The sequence below is a fragment of the Denticeps clupeoides genome, chromosome 16 (assembly GCF_900700375.1).
Source record: "Denticeps clupeoides chromosome 16, fDenClu1.1, whole genome shotgun sequence".
In the NCBI taxonomy this organism is placed as follows: Eukaryota; Metazoa; Chordata; class Actinopteri; order Clupeiformes; family Denticipitidae; genus Denticeps; species Denticeps clupeoides.
In genome coordinates this window covers 3,452,606-3,472,683 of record NC_041722.1, presented here as the reverse complement: position 1 = coordinate 3,472,683, position 20,078 = coordinate 3,452,606, and the positions used below count along the sequence as shown (strand labels likewise).

At 43.0% G+C, this 20,078-nt stretch overlaps 2 protein-coding genes across 5 annotated transcripts in view; one reads left to right on the top strand and one right to left on the bottom strand.

The window, feature by feature from the left end:
• apba2b (amyloid beta (A4) precursor protein-binding, family A, member 2b) overlaps positions 1 to 11,322 on the top strand; it is a 69,575-nt gene extending 58,253 nt beyond the window's left edge. For 3 of the 4 annotated variants that reach the window (XM_028956064.1, XM_028956065.1, XM_028956066.1), the window contains 8 exons: positions 2,715 to 2,750; positions 3,822 to 3,908; positions 5,525 to 5,710; positions 7,450 to 7,629; positions 8,203 to 8,415; positions 8,991 to 9,110; positions 9,635 to 9,775; positions 9,985 to 11,322. In XM_028956064.1, coding sequence (XP_028811897.1) covers positions 2,715 to 2,750; positions 3,822 to 3,908; positions 5,525 to 5,710; positions 7,450 to 7,629; positions 8,203 to 8,415; positions 8,991 to 9,110; positions 9,635 to 9,775; positions 9,985 to 10,056 — 1,035 coding nt within the window. In that variant the 3' untranslated portion in view covers positions 10,057 to 11,322. The remainder of the gene's footprint in view (positions 1 to 2,714; positions 2,751 to 3,821; positions 3,909 to 5,524; positions 5,711 to 7,449; positions 7,630 to 8,202; positions 8,416 to 8,990; positions 9,111 to 9,634; positions 9,776 to 9,984) is intronic. The other variant, XM_028956067.1, reaches the window with a different exon arrangement.
• Positions 10,920 to 17,647, bottom strand: sord (sorbitol dehydrogenase). The gene is made up of 14 exons (XM_028956068.1): positions 17,414 to 17,647; positions 17,263 to 17,344; positions 17,028 to 17,167; positions 16,513 to 16,574; positions 16,383 to 16,441; positions 14,188 to 14,374; positions 14,078 to 14,111; positions 13,845 to 14,009; positions 12,887 to 13,046; positions 12,679 to 12,797; positions 12,531 to 12,596; positions 12,249 to 12,427; positions 12,042 to 12,163; positions 10,920 to 11,932 (listed from the first exon to the last, which is right to left on the bottom strand). The coding sequence occupies exons 1-14, from the start codon at positions 17,475 to 17,477 to the stop codon at positions 11,767 to 11,769; spliced, it is 1,605 nt and encodes a 534-aa protein (XP_028811901.1). The 5' UTR covers positions 17,478 to 17,647; the 3' UTR covers positions 10,920 to 11,766.
• Between the last annotated feature and the right edge of the window lie 2,431 nt (positions 17,648 to 20,078).

Here is a 20,078-nt window from a genome sequence, read left to right as displayed (position 1 = left end):
CAAGAACATACGTCCTTCACACACACACACACACACACACACACACACACGCGCACACAGAGCGACTACTAAATCCATGTCTGGGTAGACACCTTTAGCCACAGGAATAATTCAAATTAAAGGCACATGGCAAATGCACCAGGATTCACAAGGTCTTCTTTTTCTCATCTGGTTTTATCTGAATTTACTGTGAAAGAGCAATAGACAGTTTGCATAGAACAGTATATCAGTACAATAGATGTGTGTTTATATATAAAAGAATACTGCTTTCATAGGAAAAAACATCATCAGTAGTCCAAGATGCATTATATCTTCTCAAACATCTGCTGGGCCTTGCATATGCAGAACTTGTTTTTATATGACTGCATTCAAATCAAAAGCAGCTCTATTTAAAGTATAAATATGAGGATAATACTCAATTTGGGGGCCACATTCCCAGAGCTTGGATAAAAGTTACTGAATCTTGCACATATTGAAACATCCAATGTTGCAAGATGTGTTCCTTCACTGTGGATTTATCAACTAATTCCTCATTTTGCATTCTTAATTCTGGTACCTAGTTCTGTTTCTGTTAGGTGGTTTTGTTCATATTAAACTTGAGGTGACCTTACTGACCTTTATAATTTCTAAGCAGTTATCTGCATTGCTTTATTCTGAAGTAGACAGGGAATTTCGGAAACAGTATATGGAAACGTCGCTGTTCATTCTTTTATTGTTTTCCATAAAACATTCCTTAAAGCTAGAAATTGATCAACGCCTGTGTCTTTATGATTTTTTTGCTGTTTGCTGCCAGACTAATTGTCATTTTGATACACAGCACAGCACATGGTGCACACAATGAAATGTGTTTGTGTTAACCCATCATCCTTAGTGAGCAGTGGACAGGGTCCCTGGAGCTGCCGGTGTGCACTGTGCCACCTGAGCCGGCTGTTTTGGGGACATCAGAGTCGTGCTGGCTGGTGCAGCAGTGTTTGACACTAACAGACACCTTCATAAACAACATAATCATGCTCACTGTCTACTCTTATCCCAATAAACCATAAGAGGTTAGCTAGCTATTAGAGATTAGAATGAAATGAAATATATACAAATAAATGTGTACATGGTCATTTAAGTAATCAAGGTCATTTATTCAATGATAAACTGATGTATGTACAAAGGGGGGAAGGATGCGGGTCAGGTAAAGCAGACCAGTTTATTGGCATCTTTATAAGGCACATTCACTTGAGTACAGGTAAATTTGTCAGTTCAACCTCCTGAGATCCCTTGTCCTCATACTGCGGTTTGGCTTCCATTTACCGTAATATTTTATTCTGTTCCATTTAACCCTGTTATCCTCATTCAGGGACCTTGGCTTTGCCCTCTAGTGGTCAGAGAAACACTAAACACAAAACATAAAGAAAAGAAGATGGCGTAAATATCATCAGCATGCTTCTATGCCTCAAGAAACAAATGTAGACATGGTACTAATGATCATCCAATTTTTAGGTTGAAACTGATCAGAAGGTTGCCGGTTCAAATCCCGATCTGCCAAGGTGCCACTGAGGTGCCACTCAATAAAGTACCCTCTCCTCACACTGCACCCCGGCCGCCTGTCATGGCTGCCCATTGCTCACCAAGGGCGATGGGTTAAATACAGAGGACCAATTTCGTTGTGTTACTGTGTGCTGTGCTGTGCAGTGTTTCACAGTGACAATCCCTTCACTTTCACTATCCTATCCTTATATAAGGACATTCTTTTTTAGAAAACTACAAATTGTTTTTTATTTATGATGTCCTGTTAAGGGACATTTAAAAATGTACACTCCAAACAAAAGCTCGAGATAATAATAGTTCCAGCAGGCGTACATTAGACACTAGACATTGTGCTACGGATGCTATATTTTTCAGCCTCAATGTTTTTCCCAAAGATCCTATTTTTCTCTCAGAAGGGGTTCTGTCTCTGGGTTATGACACTTTCCCCTGAGACATGGTGTGTTATCCAGCTGAATCATTGCTGTTCCTCTGCGGCAAATTGAAAACCTTTCAAAAGGCAGTCGGATTGTGTTGGGGAGGTCAGGTAGAGGGTTCACCTCGCAGAGCTGCACAGTCTGGACAGAAAGACATCCCTTTTTTGCGAGATTGAATTCACCAATCTACAGATGCCTTTAAACATTTCAAGAGTGCGAGGCCACTGTCTTTGAAGAGCATGCCAGACTAATTAAATTAGCAGTTGCCACAACTGTACAAGTCAATAAAATAAAAATAATAAAATCAGTTACAGTGCTTAAGATGGTCTATGGTAGATTAAAGAAAAATTCTAAATGGCAAAAAAAAGGACATTTTGTCCAACACAAAACGGGGCTCGGAACCCCCAAAACACCAGAGAACCAGCATATCATCATCATATTCATCCAAGTTTCTATGACACCTTCAACCACTCGTATTTTGCTTGTTTTGATAGGCTGTTATGGACCCATTTGCATGTCCTATGATTTGCTGTATGAATGTGGAAAGAGCAATTATAAACGTCTAATTGCTGTTTTGGTTTTTTCAAGCAGAACACAGGCGCGATGCCACACACTTGTCTGAGGAAAGCTGTGATGGTATAGAAGACCTGCTGTTTTGTTCCTTTCTTATTTTGTGTCTGAGTTTTTCTTTTTCTTTTTTTATCTTCCCCCCTTTCCTGCCCTCCTGTGTGTGACGACCCCCTGTTCTGTCCCAACGCCACCCAGAGGGTGCAGAAGGCTGCCAAAATCAAGAAAAAGGCGGTGTGTAAAGCACAACATAGCAAAAGAGACAAGCAGTGAATGCAAAGAAGATGCTGATCATCACGTCCTGCCATTTTGCCATCACCCCTGCTGCAGTTACACCTCTGTGTTGCCTTGTGCGTCAGTGTGTTTGTGTGTGTTACTCTCTTAGAATTTTCAACTGTTGAATGTGCTGCCGTGTGTGTGTGTGCGTGTGTCCATGCACAGGCGGGGTACCCGACCTCCAGGCAGCGTATTACAATTATAATAAACAAAAAGAATCATGCACGTTTAAAAATATCAATGAACTTCCAGAGAAACTGTGCCCGTGAATCGAACAAAGTTCTCATGCTGTGCAGAAATATTAAGAATTAATATTCCCCAAAACAACTGGAAATTGGAATGAGCTGCATTAGTTTCGAATTAGGGCTGCACTAGTGTTTGCGATTATATATTTCTCTGGCTTCAAGCTGATTAGCTTTGATCAAACACAATTTAATTACTGTGCCAAGCATGCTAATTGGTACAAATTGGAAAGTGTGCATGCGATTGGCATGTAGGCAGTGACATGCCCAGAGTCGAATCGCCCCGGTGCCACAACAAACATTGATCTTGGTCGCCGGTGACAAGTGGCTTTTGCTCTGTGTCCCGTCCTCTCTGCCATCAATCATGCATGGACAGTCTCCAAACCTGCTGGTCGCATGCCTTCATTCATTATAAGTGAATTTCCATTATGTGCATTTCCTCCATACTCCACTCCTTCTGCATCCCCCTCATCCTTTCTGGTCCCTCTGAAATGATGGACAGGCTGCACCTTTTTCCCCTTCAAAGCTATTTAATTTAACAATACTTTCCAGCACTACTGTTCTCCTGATGTCATTTATGTGGTTATTATGAGTGGAGTATTTTTTATATCGATCCCATATTTTCAATAGCGTAAAGTATGGTGTCATCACACTGTGCGAGTGAGTAATTCGTAAATGAGCAGCTTAAATGATTTCAGTGGGAGCACTTAGTTTATGTACGACCCCCTGGTGGGCCCTTATTAAACGTGTTTGATGTTGATGTGCGTCTCTCTGTACGTCTGTGCAGAATGCGGAAGGCGATGCCCAAACCCTCACTGAAGTGGATCTTTTCATCTCCACCCAGAGGATCAAAGTTCTCAATGCGGACACACAAGTAAGAAACACACACATGCTCAGGCACATGACTGTATTGATCATATTATATATACTCTTGTTCAAATGTTATTTAGAAATGTCTTTCTTTGGAGCATTAAAAAGACATTGAATAGGTTGAAACTCCAGTCCAGACATTGTTCATGTTGTAAATGACTCCAGTTGCTGGAAATGACTGTTGATTATCAAATCTGCATGAATGTAGAGAGATCCAGTCTGTCAGTCTCTCAGATTTCATTATTTTCATTTTTTTTTTCATTATTAGAAAACCCCTTTCTTAGCACATCTAAAAACAGTTTATCTGAATAAAGAAGCAATAAAACTGTCCAAAGTCACACTAGTACAGTATCCAAGTGCATCCAAGTATCCAAATAATTTTTTTCATGAAAAACTAATTTTGAAATTACCCTAAACTTTTGAATGGTTGGGAATAATCAAAAAATCACACACTCCAACATTGGCATTATGCAGCTCTCCAAATATAAAATTCAATTGCCCATGAAACAGATGGGCATATGCTAGATGCCCAAGTGCCACTGGTTTCCTGGAGCCATGGGCATCACACTAGGCAGAATCCCCTGGACACAACTTGGTGGGGGGCTCTGGAAGCCTAAAATAAAATCCTGGATCGAATGTGGCCCGCAGAGGCTGCTTATTTACAGGGCCCAGAATTTGCTATACCACTGCCTGGAGCAAATTATCACTGTAATTATTTCATCATTACTGTTCATGCATTTCTTATCACCACGCTTCGAAATCCTCACATGGAGGCGATTAAAATGGAAATATAAACCCCAAAACCTCAGCAAACACCTGTTGCTACGAGGGGTGAATATGTCACCTTGTTTTTAAGCAGTTTAACCTTATAGACAAATCAAACAAGCACATTTATGCAGAACCTTCAAATATGCTGATATGGCCAAGAATTTTAAAACAAATTTTACACTTGTGTATGATGGATAGAGCCCAGACCCGCTCAGACACGCTTTGTCCATGTGTGTGTGTGTGTGTGTGTGTGGTAAACTCTGTTTTAACTGAGCAGAATGTCTGGGTCCTTGTCGCCCCAGGAAGCCATGTGTGGGCTGACTGGCACTGATGCATGTGCTGCAATGCACAGTCTCTCCCTGACAGCTGCTGTAATGGAGAACATGCAGAGAGAAATCAGAAAGGATCATCTGATAAGGGACAGATTCTGGGTGTTCAAGCCAGGACGACTGTGTTGCAGGGGGGCCCAGTCGCACACATTGTTTTAACAGGATACGGGGTAAGCCCAGGCCTTCTGCCATTCGGAGAATACCTGCTCGTTCCCTGGGGCAGGAAAGTGTCGAGCTGATTAGAGATGTGATTTCCATGCATGGGCTCTCGCGCCGGGTTGTCTGCTGAATAGAAATGTATGGGTTTTCCTCACTGCTCGCTGCACTACAGGTGAAAAGTTGTAGTATATACGCATGCCAATTAGGTCAGTCACGAGTGATGAGAAAACACTGAATTGGTGTATGGAGCATGGGTTTGTTGTTTTGTGTGAAAGCAAAGTGAAACAGCTGGATGACTGGAGAGTGGTTATGTATGACTTGTGACTCACTGTTTTTTAATTGCTATTTGCCGTTGGTTGTCTAGGAGACCATGATGGACAACGCGCTGCGAACTATCTCGTACATCGCAGACATTGGGAACATTGTGGTGCTGATGGCTCGTCGCCGTATGCCTAGGACTGCCTCGCAGGACTGCATCGAGACCACGCCCGGGGCGCCTGAGGGCAAGAAGCAGTACAAGATGATCTGCCATGTGTTTGAGTCCGAGGATGTAAGTGTGTTTTACTGCACAGCAGGATACACTACCAGTCAAAGTTTGGATGCACTTACTCATTTATGGCTCTTGCATTTTTTACATTATGGAACAAGACTGAAGACACAGGACTATAAAATGATGCATGTGAGGTTATGTAATAAATTAAACATACAAATAAGGCAAAAAGTTGAATGTTTGCATCTCTCCAAATCAGGCAGCTTTTGCTGTGATGGCATTCACACTCTTGTCTTCTCTCCACCACCTTAACTTAGACAACGGGGACGGTTTTCACCAGTCCTGAAGGTTTATTGGGGTCAGTGGTGGCCTAGCGGTTAAGGAAGTGGTCCCATAATCAGAAGGTTGCCGATTCGAATACCGATCAGTGAGGTGCCACTGAGCAAAGCACCGTCCCCACACACTGCTCCCTGGCTGCCCACTGCTCACCAAGGGTGATGGGTTAAAAGCAGCGGACCTGTTTAGTTGTGTCACCGTGTGCTGTGCTGCAGTGTTTCACAATGACCATCATGTCACTTTCAAAATGGCTCCATCTTAGTCGCCACAGAGTAGGTGCATCCACATTTTTGATTGTTGCTGTATGTATTCACAGATGGTGGTTAAAAGTGCTCATGATTTCTAATGTTCATGCAGAAAGTTGAATAGAACAGAATTGAATGCTGCAGAATAGGACAGGATATAATTCACACTGCACATGTGGCAACTCATTATACATACAACAAATTGTGTAAATATGGGCACAATCTTTAACTTTGCTGCATAGAATAAATCAGTGTACATGTGAGAATACATTAGATTATGGAAATAATAATGAAAATAAGCCTTTTTAACACCGTAGACTAACACAAACTACACCGTCATGAAAAGATTATCCCTCCTCCATTCAGTGACAATCATCTTTACTGCAAAACAACACACTGGTGACTCATTACATTCAGCGGCTTTAAATGTCTCAGGCCTGCAGAACATATAAAAAAAAACAACATAAAACCGAGCTGAACCGAGTGTACGCCGATGGACAAGGACACTTTTGAAAAGGAGCGAATGCGCAACTTATCAGTCACTGTCCAGAGCTGCATGACGATCATCTGCATGATGCTGTGCAATGACTGTCACACCGGAACACGGCCCTCCCTGTTTCTCATAGTGTTCTCTGGTCCAAAGCAGTGTGGATATAGTGATGGATGATGCTGCTTTGTCTCCAGCTCGCAGGTCAGGATGGGAACAATGCTGCTGCTTCATACATTCAGCTGACTTTAAACTTGCTGAATTACTGAACGGGCCTGTTCGGAAAACAGCGGTGAAGGGGAGAATTATGTGTATTGATGGAGTCGGCGGGACCTGTAATATTCTTTATCAGTGACAGGGTGGCGGTGATCGATTCCACTGAGTCCCTGCTGTAGGCTGAATAATGCATGCATAGCAGCCATGTATGCGTCGGGCAGAGTCAAGGCTTGTCCAGCCTCTCTGCAGCACCAGGATTGAAACTTACAACAATCACTTCTGGCAGCTAGAAAAAAATCAATGTGCATTTGATACTTTGCTTTGAATCAGAAAGGAGATAAGGCAGGACTAGCAGCGTCAAATGCAGCTGATACCACAGCAACAGTTCTGTTGATCAGCATAATTCCTGCATGCGTCGTTTTTTTCCTGCATATCGAATAGCCTGTTTTTGGACGTTGTCATGGGGAGAATCGCACTTTTTCTCCATTTCATATTTGTCCCACCTTCTCTGTCAGGCCCAGCTCATCGCCCAGTCCATTGGTCAGGCCTTCAGCGTGGCCTACCAGGAGTTCCTGCGAGCCAACGGCATCAACCCGGAGGACCTGAGCCAGAAGGAGTACAGTGACATCATCAACACGCAGGAGATGTACAACGATGACCTCATCCACTTCTCCAACTCTGAGAACTGCAAAGAGGTCAGATTAGTATTCTAAAAGGTTTTCTCTTGCGTTTTATTTGACGTCTCACTCTTGTGCTCTGCTCTTTTGACGAATGCTGTGCGTTGCCAGAGTGGGTGGGGGGGGTTGTTCTTTTTTACAACATATTGAATTACTATTCTATTCTGTGCAGTCGTCTATTTCCTCTTTCAGATCCCCTTTTCAGACCCTGTTGTTTATGCCAGGCAGAGCATAAAGGTTGCATCAATAGCAGGACCTCAAAAACTTAAAAATAAACACGCTAGAAGCGTGAAAATAACAGAAATGATGGCGGGGGAATGAAATGTCCTCCTCGCCTTCGCCTTTGGTGCATAACTCCATTTGACCGTTTTTGGTGTGGTATGAAAGGAGATGTGAGAAAGCCAGTGCCAAATGTGTTCATGTGAGACTAGTGCTCTTTTCAAAAGCTCAAGGAAAGCGCCCCCTCACAGCTTTTTATTGTGACAGCAACAAAATGCCTTTCATCTCCTTTTTTTATGGGGCAGTCTTAATTTACATATTATTTACAGCTGGACTGGCTTCATAACCCTCTCTGTTTCGTTCTCTCCGTAGCTTCAGCTGGAAAAGCAGAAAGGAGAGATCCTGGGCGTCGTGATAGTGGAGTCTGGCTGGGGCTCCATCTTGCCCACGGTGATTTTGGCCAACATGATGAACGGCGGGCCGGCTGCCCGTTCTGGCAAGCTCAGCATCGGAGACCAGATCATGTCCATCAACAACACCAGCCTAGTGGGACTGCCGCTCGCCACCTGTCAGGGAATCATCAAGGTATTTATTTATTTCAATACTGCCGGCCTCGCCAGCAATAAAACGCTCAAGAAGTATAATAAAGTACAACATCTTTCCAGATGGTTGCCACTTCACATGGTCATTATACCTAACAAAAAGAGCCTTTCACTTCCGAGATTGTGAGTCCCGCCTTGGAGCATATATGGGTGGAGTTTGCATGCCATCCCTCCCCATTTCAGCGTGGGTTTCCTCCCGCTGTCTAAAGGCATGTAAATAGATGGATTTACGACTCTAAATTGACCGTAGGTGTGAGTTCCCATCCTGCGCCCAGTGTCTCGGGATGGGCTCCGGCAGCCATAGCACTAGCAGGACTAAGCGGTTAAAGACAGTGAGCGAGCTTTTTATTTTGTGCGCTTGGAATATGTTTACCTCCATCCAGAGGATTTGACAGATCACATTTCACACACAGGAGCCTGCTATAGTCACAGTTCCTCATAATACGATCCTATAATAGCACAGTGGCAATTAAAAAGATGACGATTTCCACAATATGAATGATATTACTACAATAAAAAAAAAGACTGGCTGTGCTGAGTTTCTGCTCTGATTATTAGGGCCTGAAGAACCAGGTGCAGGTGAAGCTGAACATTGTGAGCTGCCCTCCTGTCACCACCGTCCTCATTAAGCGGCCAGACCTGAAGTATCAGCTGGGCTTCAGCGTACAGAACGGCATAGTGAGTATGGGTGTTTGAACAATACTGTTTCTTTATTCCCGTTTTTTGACCATGCCTTTAAGCCGAAGTCTGAAAACCTCTCCTCTATCAACATGAGCACTGACAGTTCTCTACAGGACTAAACATTACAATTAGTGGCAGGTTTTATTAGCTCTACCCACTGATGCATTCACCTCCATGCTTCCAGGCAGTTGTGGAAGAGAAGTTAATCTCCAGACTGCTATATAGCTTCCGGTTAGAAAGTTGTTTCCAGTAGGTCATTATTTTTGAGAAGCATGCCCCAACAGAATGCACACTGTTCAATTAAGCCATGCAGGTAATGTTTCTGCTACCGCTGCACATTTGGGTAACGCAAGCATTCTTTATTTTTTTTAGTGGAGTGGATGCTGTGCTAACCTAGATTTTTGACTTTCAGAGCACAGACTGATTTATTCTTTTGAGGAAGAAAAGTTGAAGCATGAAAGTTTGTGTGTGTGGGGTGGGGGGTGAGTGCTCTCTGAACTCTCTGTCCACGTCCCACACAGATCTGCAGTCTCATGCGTGGAGGTATTGCTGAACGAGGGGGTGTCCGAGTCGGCCATCGGATTATTGAGATCAACAGCCAGAGTGTTGTGGCCACAGCACATGAAAAAATTGTTCAGGCCCTCTCCAATTCAGTGGGCGAGGTGAGCATGGCATAATTTAGAGTCTGAGTCTTTTATTAAAGTCTGCAGGTGTGTTTTGCTCACCTTCTGAGCCTCTTTGTCTGTCATAAATGAATTTGCATTATAGCATTAGTTTAGTCTTAAGAAACAATCACAGTTAATTAATTTGCAAAATGTGTGATGAATTACTTGATAGCCTGTATGATTGATAACCTGTTCTCATCCAACAGATTCACATGAAGACCATGCCAGCAGCCATGTTTAGACTCTTAACAGGACAGGAAACTCCCATGTATATATAAATGGTGGACAGTCCTTGGGTGAAGACACTGTTTACAGAGACTTTTGGGAATCAAGTCAAACAGCTGGGTCCACAACCCATTCAATGCCAGCCACCCCAGATTCTTCATCCGTTTCCACTGGTGAAATAATTCAGCTAAACGCTCAACTTCATGCTCACAAACCATCTTACCGACTAAACTAGATAACGTGTTATTTATTTTGTGCAGTTTTCAGATGCCAATTTAGTCAAATGAAGAATGAATTTATTATTTGTATCCATAAAATTGTACAAATTAAAGAAATGTGTTTATGTTCATTCACTCCTACTTATATTGTCCTTTTTATTTATTTATTCTCATGCTGTTCATGTAAACTAATATTTCTGGATTTTGTTAAATGTCATGTACATCATCATGCTCACAATATTTTCAGATTTCGGGAAAGGCATAATCCTTATCTGTCATTAAGGGCTGTGGTTTAGCATGTAGATACATCTTAAATGAGCTGAAATGCATCTGAAGTTCATGGTTTTAGGAGGCTGTGCTGTATCAGGTTGTACGATGGAAGCCTTCTTGTACGAACAGAGACTGAAGGAACGTGGAAATGGTCTAGTGGCCCCATAATAACGTCTTCTATTCCTATATTGCAGTTATGCGATAAACATGCTAAATACTAGCATTATACAACCTGGTGTAAATATGATCCATGTTTTTTTTAATTGTGGGCAAGGCAGGCGGGGCGTCTGTGTGTACGGTATGCATTTGGATTCACCATACGCACACACAGGACCGACTGCAACAATACAAATGTCTAAAATATTAACATAATGTACTGAACATTCCATGATTTCTTTCTTTTTTGTTGTTTCAGAAGAACTGAAAAGTTAAAATGTGCAACTCGAGAGTTTATTTTTATGTGTGGTGTTTGTGTGTTGCCAGGAGAAGTGCTGAATGTAAAACGTGTTGTCAGAAAAAAAGATAAAAGTCTGTTCCATCACCTTAAGCAGTATTAGAATGCCTGTACGTAGGGTGACTCATGTAGTGTTGTGTGCTCATTAACGGGTCGCTGTTACTCATCTCAACCGTCATCCGTACATGATGGCCAGTCGGCCCTGAGAGAATAATGGTGACACACTGTGACTGAAAGCCTTACGAAAGAGTAATGCTTTTAAAAACAATGTCTTGTACAAAGATGAAAACTAACCCTACACAAACATGGTTCGCTGTCATGCATGCAAGCTTAAAAATATCATTATGTTAAAGAAACAATAAAGTGTAAAATATCCAGTTGGTTGGTTGTACTTTTATTTTGGTCTTCAATGGAATGAAATTTAGGCTTTTGGTTACTAAAGTGCTCAGATTATAGAAACTAAGGAATTATTTGGTCCTTGTGGGGTCTGTGTTGTATGCTGTGGGGCGTGGTGCCATGTCCTGCACAGAAAACGCTTCTGAGGTTGTCCGGCTCCCCCTGCTGACCACGGCAAACCAACACGTTCAAATGACCGCTGCAAATTCTTAGTGAAAAGTAGTGTGAATAATCGGACACAATTTATAAATGGATTAATATCCCTAATTAATTATATATAAGAAATATCAATGTTTATTCTCCAGTTCTGAAATGTATATCTTGTGTTGACTAAACAATGAAATGGAAAGAAATTAAGAGTTGAACGTAATTTAGATTTGCCCGCATCTTGCTGTAAGAGAGCCGGTTTAAGGGCTGCCTTTCCTTTATGGGTTCTGGTCATTTTCATCGCACTTCAGCATGACCTTCACTCCTTGGCCCTGGCGTGTGGTCTCAAAGGCCTGCAGGGCCTGCTCCAGGGGGAAACGATGGGTGACCAGCGGCTTCACATTCACTTTCTTGGAGGCCAACATGGCAATGGCCACTGGCCACCTGCAGAACATGTAGGATAACAAACGGGGTTATCCCCATAACCGAGCAGCTATGTTGTAGGATGAAACGTTGTTACTTGTAAATGTAACGGTAAATGGAAACCTCTCACGTGTTACAATAGCGGAAGACGCCTCTAATGTCCACTTCTTTCACTGCGGCAGAGAGAAGGGGCACGGTGGTCATCTCAGCCCCCAGCCCCACGAGCACAACCACCCCACCAGGACGAGTGGCCTGTCGGCACAGGGCAGAAGTGATCGACAGTGGCAACTTTTTGGTAACTAGGGCTGAAGTCGGCGGAGTTTTGGACAGAACGTACATAGATGGCTGTTTGCACGCTGCTCTGCACTCCAGTGCAATCTATACTGACGTGCGGCTGGCTTCCCATTAACACCTCCACCTGATTGGCTAGATCCGCTGGAGTGTCCTCCCTCTTCACGGTCAGGGAAAAGTCTGCGCCCAGCTCCTTCGCCATGGCCAGCCTCTCGGCAGACAAGTCTGGCCACATGATGAAGACATGAGAAGACAATTTCATTACTTCAATGGCAATGCTGATAAATAATCGTGCTAAATACAAACGGCGCGATGTATCCCAACATACCGGTAATTAGAACCTCTGCAGCACCCATTGCTTTGGCCACCAACAGCGTGACGAGTCCAATTGGTCCTGTTGATGGCAAAACGGCAATGGAATTAGAACGCAGTGGTTCCAAGCGCTGGTTGTCAGTGCGAAAGGAACCCCTCTGCACCTGCTCCACAGACCATCACGCTGCTGCCGAGGGTGACTCCGGCTCTCCTGCAGGCATGGACGCCAACAGACAAGGGCTCCACCAGAGCTCCCTCCTCAAACGTCACATTATCTGGCAACCTGTCCACACAAGCAGCAACAGGTCTCCTTGTTCAGAAGATCGTGTCTCCATCACCAAGGGTCATCAGGTAAGTACGTGAACAACTCACTTGTAACAGAAGTTGGCATTATGGGTGTAATATCGGCACAGATTTCCATCATCTGGGGGCGTGGCGCAGAAGAAGATTGACGGGGACAGGTTGTAGCGGCCACATTTGAAGAACTCGTCCATCTCCCGGGGGACGCCTGGCTCAATCGCTACTCGGTCACCTGAAGAGTAATGGGTGGAATAATAGAACATGCCCAACCACACTTTCCAGCAAGGCTGCTATTATGGAGGATTTTAAGCACAAATATTTAAACGGCAATGCAATATTCAACCTGAGCATGTAATTTGACGAAATTTCATTCAACAAAAGCTCTTGTGTCGCCATGAATCTACACAAACAAATCACTTGGTTTCTCTTGGTTGAATATATTCTAGTGAGGCCCTGATAAATGAAGCGGAAGTGACGTAGTTAGTGAAGGTCTGCCTTGATGAGGGCTCTGGCGGTCCGCAAAACGATTTGCAAAAAAAATAAAAAAATTTGGCAATTGAATTGCCATTTGCGAAATGAATTGAAATTTGAATAAATGTGCAGAAAACCCATGGCAATGTAATTTTGTGAGTTTTTATTCTGTTTTTTATTTAAAATACTTTGAAATGAACTACATCAGCACTTTGCACATTGAATTGCCAATCGAAAAATGTAATATTCCATGTAACATAGGGTGTAATATAGGGTGGTAGTAGCCTAGTAGGTCACACACTCGCCTATGAACCAGAAGACCCAGGTTTACACCCCACTTACTACCATTGTGTCCCTGAGCAAGACACTTAACCATGAGTGTCTCCAGGGGGGGACTGTCCCTGTAAATACTGATTGTAAGTCGCTCTGGATAAGGGCGTCTGATAAATGCTGTAAATGTAAATTCAAAAGTTACATGCTCTGAAAAATTGAATTGACAATTGCATTGCCGTTTGAATAAATGTGCAATCTTCCAACACGAGAGGGATCCTCCACTTGCCCGGCTTGAGGTGAGTTACTCCAGCACCCACTTTCACGACCCTCCCCGAGGCTTCGTGTCCCAGGACCAAGGGCTTCTTCACCACAAAATCCCCAATTCGGCCGTTCTGCCAGTAGTGCACGTCGGAGCCGCAGATGCCCACCGAGTGCATCTGCAGCAAGACCTCTGCGGACGGCGTGCATGTTGTCAGGGGAGGAATTACGGAAAGTGCGACTGGTGCAAACCCTCCTCACCATGTCGAGCCGGCTCAGGAACGGAGCGTCGCTCCTGCGGGAGGAACGGGGAACGCGTCGGTGACGATTAGCCCGCGATTCACGAACGGCGTGGTTTCAACGCTCTTTACCAGTCTCAGGTCGCCCTTCGCGTGCAGAACCACGGCCAGGTTGGTCCTCTCCATGTCGCCTGCGTCACGCGTGTGAGGGATTCTGCGGAAAGCCCACGCAGCTTCCGGCTCTCGGCGATCTGCATTCGAGCGCGTCAACGCTGCGCTCAAATGCGCATTTTTAAGCCGACGTTGCGAACACGGCCGCCTGGTTTGTAGTGCAGAATAAACAGCATTGGTTAATTTTAAACCAACGCCGTGCACTTTGAGCCATATGCTTGCTTACGCTGCAAAATGCATCTAATGACAAAGTGCGAAAGCTCATCATTACACTGTTTACTACGAGGAAACTGTCTTCAAACTTTTAGTAAATTGCGGACTCTTGCACTTCTAGTTTCTGTATAAAGTGCATGTCCTACAAGAGTGGCTTCCATAGAGATCAGACCGGAGAATAAACCACACAAGGACACTGAACAGGCCCTCAGATAAAAAGAATATTCTTTACCGTGCACTTCGTAACTCATTAAGCAGAGAGGACTTTCACTAGTGCAGTTGGTGTGTAGTTTTCTGCTTAATATTAACTTTGAGTGCAACAAGTTATTAGCGGTGTAGACATGACAAGCCAAGAACTGTTTCAAGTTCATTTCATGTCTCAAATGGAATCAATTTATTTCTGATCAAATTATTAAGTTACAAATAAATTAAATATATTAATAAACAATCAGTTAGGAAAATTAATTGTGCTTTAAATTGCTTGTAAAATTCTATGTGCTCCAAATCATAAAACAGGTCCTTGGAATTATTTTGGTTTGTTCCTGGTACGATGTGTGGACGGGAGGAACGTCTTCTCCCTGTGCATGCTAACTGAGTATCCAAGGCCAGGAAGGCAGTCATGAAGTGGTCCTGAATACTTCTCCAACTGCTCAGAGATGGGATATCCTGTAAATACGATATCAGCATCATATTAAGTATTTATAAATTAAAAAATACATTAAAATATTATTTTCTCTACCTGAAACCATGTTATTCACTGGATAATGCATTATGTCGCAACACACGGAATCCTCTGGTCCTGTCAAAAACTCTTCAACGCTTGTAATGAAATATTCAGAAGAATTAAACTGTGCTGAACAACAGCCAGTACAGTAGCGACATCTAGTGGTAATATCAGGTATTGTACAAATAAACCCTCAGTCTACCATTCCAGTGGCAGGTTTCCTTGAACAGTAGGAGACAGAACAATGACAAAAAAAAAGCCAAAATAATATATTTCAAAAAAGGTTTTCATGAACTAAAATAAATATCTGATCCCCTATCAATCTGCAACATTTCTGGCTCCTGGTAATATTTTATAGAGGGAAGGAGCTGACATTTGGAGCTTCTCAACTCGTCACCTATTTAAAAGGTACCTGTCCATAGAAACAATCAATCTATCCAGATTCCAACTCCATGGCCAAGACCAACGATCTTCTCTGTGTGAGAAGTATAGTTGTTTTTGGCAGCCTGTCTAAATTTTAGTTTTAGTCTTTGTGTCAAGCTCTCATTAGAGTTATATGCATCTCATCTTTGTCATATCCAAGTCTAACAGTCTGAGCATTTTTGTCTTATTTTAGTCAGAATTATTCACAACTATTTTAGTCTAGTTTAAGTCAATGAAAATTGTATTTTTTTTAGTCATGAGAGTCAATATAGAATCAACAACCCATGAAAATGGATGCCGCTGGAGCGTCAGGGCCATACCTGGCTGTCATTGTTAACCGCTAGGCCACCACTGCCCCTTGTGGTGCCTAAAACCTTGTGGTGCCTACAAGAAACGTCTGACATCTGTGACTGTCACCAGGCACTAAAGCACATTTTGCAAAATGGGGTCAAATTTCTTTCATGAAAATGCAAATTAATTCAGAACCACATTAAAATGCATTTTTGTGGATTTTTTGGTAATTGTTCTGTCTCTCACTGTTAAATTAAAGCTACCATTAAATTTATAGACTGATCATTTCTTTGTTAGTGGGCAAACATACAAAACCAGCAGGGGATTATTTCCCCTACTGCAGCATAGATAACTTTAGGGTGGTGGAAGGAACCGGAGAACCCAGAGGAAACCTGCACCAAAACCGGGAGAGCATGCAAACTCCACATACAGAAATAAAACTGTAATAATAACAGTAATAATATCAATAAATAAGCAGATTCAGTGTAACCATGCTGGTACAAACCTTGTAGTGCTTTTTGGTTTGTTAAAAATGTCGCCAAGAACTGGATCAGCTGCCAAGGCCTTCAGGGCAAGAAAACACCAATAAAGTCATAACACGCAAAGTATATATACATGAAAGCAGCCGCACCCACCTCTTCAGACGTCGATTCTGCCTCCTGCTCCCAAATAAATCGACCAATTGCACCCTTAACCTCTGAAATAAAATAAATTGTTTGCCATGATGCATCATATTTGACTTATCACACTAGGTATCACACTGATCCTTCTCAAATCTGGCTTGCTGTGGACATAATATGATGACATCACAATACTGTTGATTTGGTGATGATGAATTCTACAGATCTACAATACATTTACAGTATTTATCAGACGCCCTTATCCAGAGAAACTTACAATAAATAGTTACAGGGACAGTCCCCCCCGGAGCAACTCAGGGTTAAGTGTCTTGCTCAGGGACACAATGGTAGTAAGTGGGATTTGAACCCGAGTCTTCTGGTTCATAGGCGAGTGTGTTACCCACTAGGCTACTACCACCAGATGCTGATTTGTGTAAAACTGAAAATGCCTTTGCAAATATGGAAATTTCCGTCCACAGGTTGATAAACTGGTAGCCATGTGTCCAGTATCGATAATGCCATTTTTGTACCTCTCTGGACGGAGAGTGGGGGGAGGACGTAGTGCCCGATTGGCACAGACTGGACGCTCTGGCGTGCGTGGCAGGCAGTGATGAAGGCGCTGTGGAAGACGGTCAGCCGGCCTTCTGCGTAGGCCCTGCAGGTGAACATCCTACACCGCACACACACGACATGTCACCCTGAAACGTTGCGCGAACGTTGCATCGCCGTTACCGCAATCACACGGAGGTTCCCGCGGCCGTTCACCTTTTCGTGTCGGCGTACGCGGCGTCGTCACTGAACAGGTACGCGGCCTTCCACCAGTCCGAGATCAAGCCCCCTTCACGCACTTTCAAACACACAAAAGCTGCTTTACTCAACAACTACTTTCACGCTGCGACGCGGACTGGAAACTCACCCCAAATGCCACGAATTCCCCTCTCGACGCTGCCGGAGAACCACGCCGTTCGACCGCGGAACATGTTCCGCAAACTCCGTGGCGCTTTACACGCGTTCTTGCCCGGAGAGGAGAGCTTCTGTTTTTTTTTTGGCGGAGAAGGGAGAGAAAATGTGAAGAGGGAATCCCGTCTCACGCCGTAGTTCGAGGTATCACGGAACCGCGTTTAAAATACGAACTCATTTCCTGTCAGTCTGAGGAAAATGGACACGCTGCGTGCGTCTGTACTTTATGCTAAGCTAACAGGTGGAACGTATTTATTGATATGCGTGAATAAATGTATATGTTACTGAGTAATAACAAATAAGAAGAAACCATTAACTATTTGCAATGGTTTTACAGATATTTATGTTTACAGATATTTATATAGGGTAGTAGTAGCCTAGTGGTTAACACACTCCCCTATGAACCAGAAGGTTCAAATTCCACTTACTAAATGCTGTAAACGTTATATGTTCTTTCTAATGTAACCTGCAATTTATGTTTTCACACAGTTTAGCTGGTCATATCAAATTAGACCAGTTATTTAAGTTTAACATCATTAAGAATCTTCATATGTTTTTTTTATGGTTCCAGAAGTAATAGTTACCACCATATGTACACAAATGCATGTAGAGAGAGTCCCATTGGAAGAAATCTTTGTTAATCTTTGTTAAATATGACTTACCCCATAGTGGACATGTGACACTGACCTGTGGTTTTGCATAAAAAGTAACCCAAGAGTGATCTCTCCTTTGAACATATCTGCGAAAACACCATCGGCTGTGGATGAAGTAATGGTGCGTGTCTGATGCGAGTTCATCAGTGAGATCCAACTGAAGAGCATCCAATGGGGACAGGTGGTGGCCCAGTCGGAGACGTTTTCCTCACACTCTGGGGAGAATGATATATGGTAACAGAACAGAACCATTAAATGTCCCAAAATACAACCTGATCAACGCTGGCCACATGGTGGAGCTATGACCTGCGGTGAAAGTCAGTACTGGTTGAGTGCTACATTGCAATTCTGGGGTTTAGGCTTCATTCATTAAAAAAATTGCAGTTAATATCACCAGTGGCAGTTAAACAGATGACTGGTTTGGAAACAAATCCATCTGCATGTCAGTTTGCACACATGGACTTTACTGTCAAATACATTGATCCTGAACCTGATTAAGATTCCCTGAAGACAGTATGAGGGTAGTTAAATCATCATTCAACCTTCATAGGAAAACATCCTGGATATGATGTCATTGGTCTGACACATTTGTCACTATGGATCAATAAGGTCATAAAGTAAATCATAATATGTGCATGTAGTGAGAGAAAATAATCTAACTGAAACCATGCAGGCAAACGTGGTGGTTTTGCTCGTGAGTGCTGTGTGCCAGATTTTAGTTTAGTGTTACTGCCATGTGCCAGAAAGATTACTTTTTTTTCAGACATAATCTGAACACGATGTCCAAGAGGCCAGATCAGTGAATCCACCTCCTCCGTTATTTAGAACGGCCAGCGTGACACACTATATACAACATGCCAGCGCGCTGTCATTTCTGTTCTGGGGTTGCTGGCAGGTCAAGCGCTTCTACAGCAGCGGCAGTAACATAAGGTGGATGGATTGGCATTGTTTTTGAGTGCTGTGATTCCTGCTGGCCTTGTGCTTGTGCTTGATGGTGTCTGTTAAAAAGGTGGCAATGCAGAGGAAGGGTTAGAGCAGCAGGGATCATAGGTGCTCCTGTTGTTTCGGTGGGAGTTGCTGGGATCTGAAGTGGATTTTTTTTTTTGGATGCACCGAGCTGAGCATCCCTGCAGATGTCTATTCAGCAGGTAAAATATGTTGAATCAGGAAACCAGTTGTATGTACCAGGTTGAGGTTTGAGGAGAAGGGTGGGAGAGGTCAAATGGGAAGACCAAAAATTCCCAGGTTCAAACGGCATTTACTACTATTCTCCAGGGGGGTACTGTCCCTGTAACTACTGACTGTAAGTCGCTCTGGTAAATGAGAAAGCTAGGGAGTGTGTGATTAAACTGATGTTTAGCATGGTAACTGGCGCTTTGTTTTTACCTTTTATTGAAGTGCCAGATAGGGATAATGTCAGATTTATCAATTATAAATTTTTTGTCAACATAAAGTCTGAGGTTTAATAATGATTGGACTATACCATTAAAATCGATGATGATAGGAATGTTAATTTAGCATCAAACATAATATGAACGCTGAGCTGTGAAAGTTGAGGTTAAGACATAAAAGGTATAAAACATGTTAATAAAAATGTAACATGGAAATGTAGCATTGCCTTGGGTCCTTGCTGTCATTACAATGTCAGGAATAGCAGCCTGCTGCTTGTAAAGGGAATTCTGAGGGAAAAGAAATGCTGCATGTTGACCAGCAACAGGGTCGTTTCTGTAGAACTAATGTGAGCGCGCTTATACATCACTGTTATAAACTACGGAGAAGGAGATGGAGCCAGAAGTTCAGTTGTGTGCAGCTCACAGGATATGATTTCTCTAATCCCTGCGGTTCGGTGATGTGTTTGACACGTTTTCCTCCTCTTGCTATCCAGACCTTGAGCTAAAGTTAGATATTCTGCCATCAATAAATAGCACTGTTTGGACAACATGTTTTGATGTGAAGTTTTAAAAATGG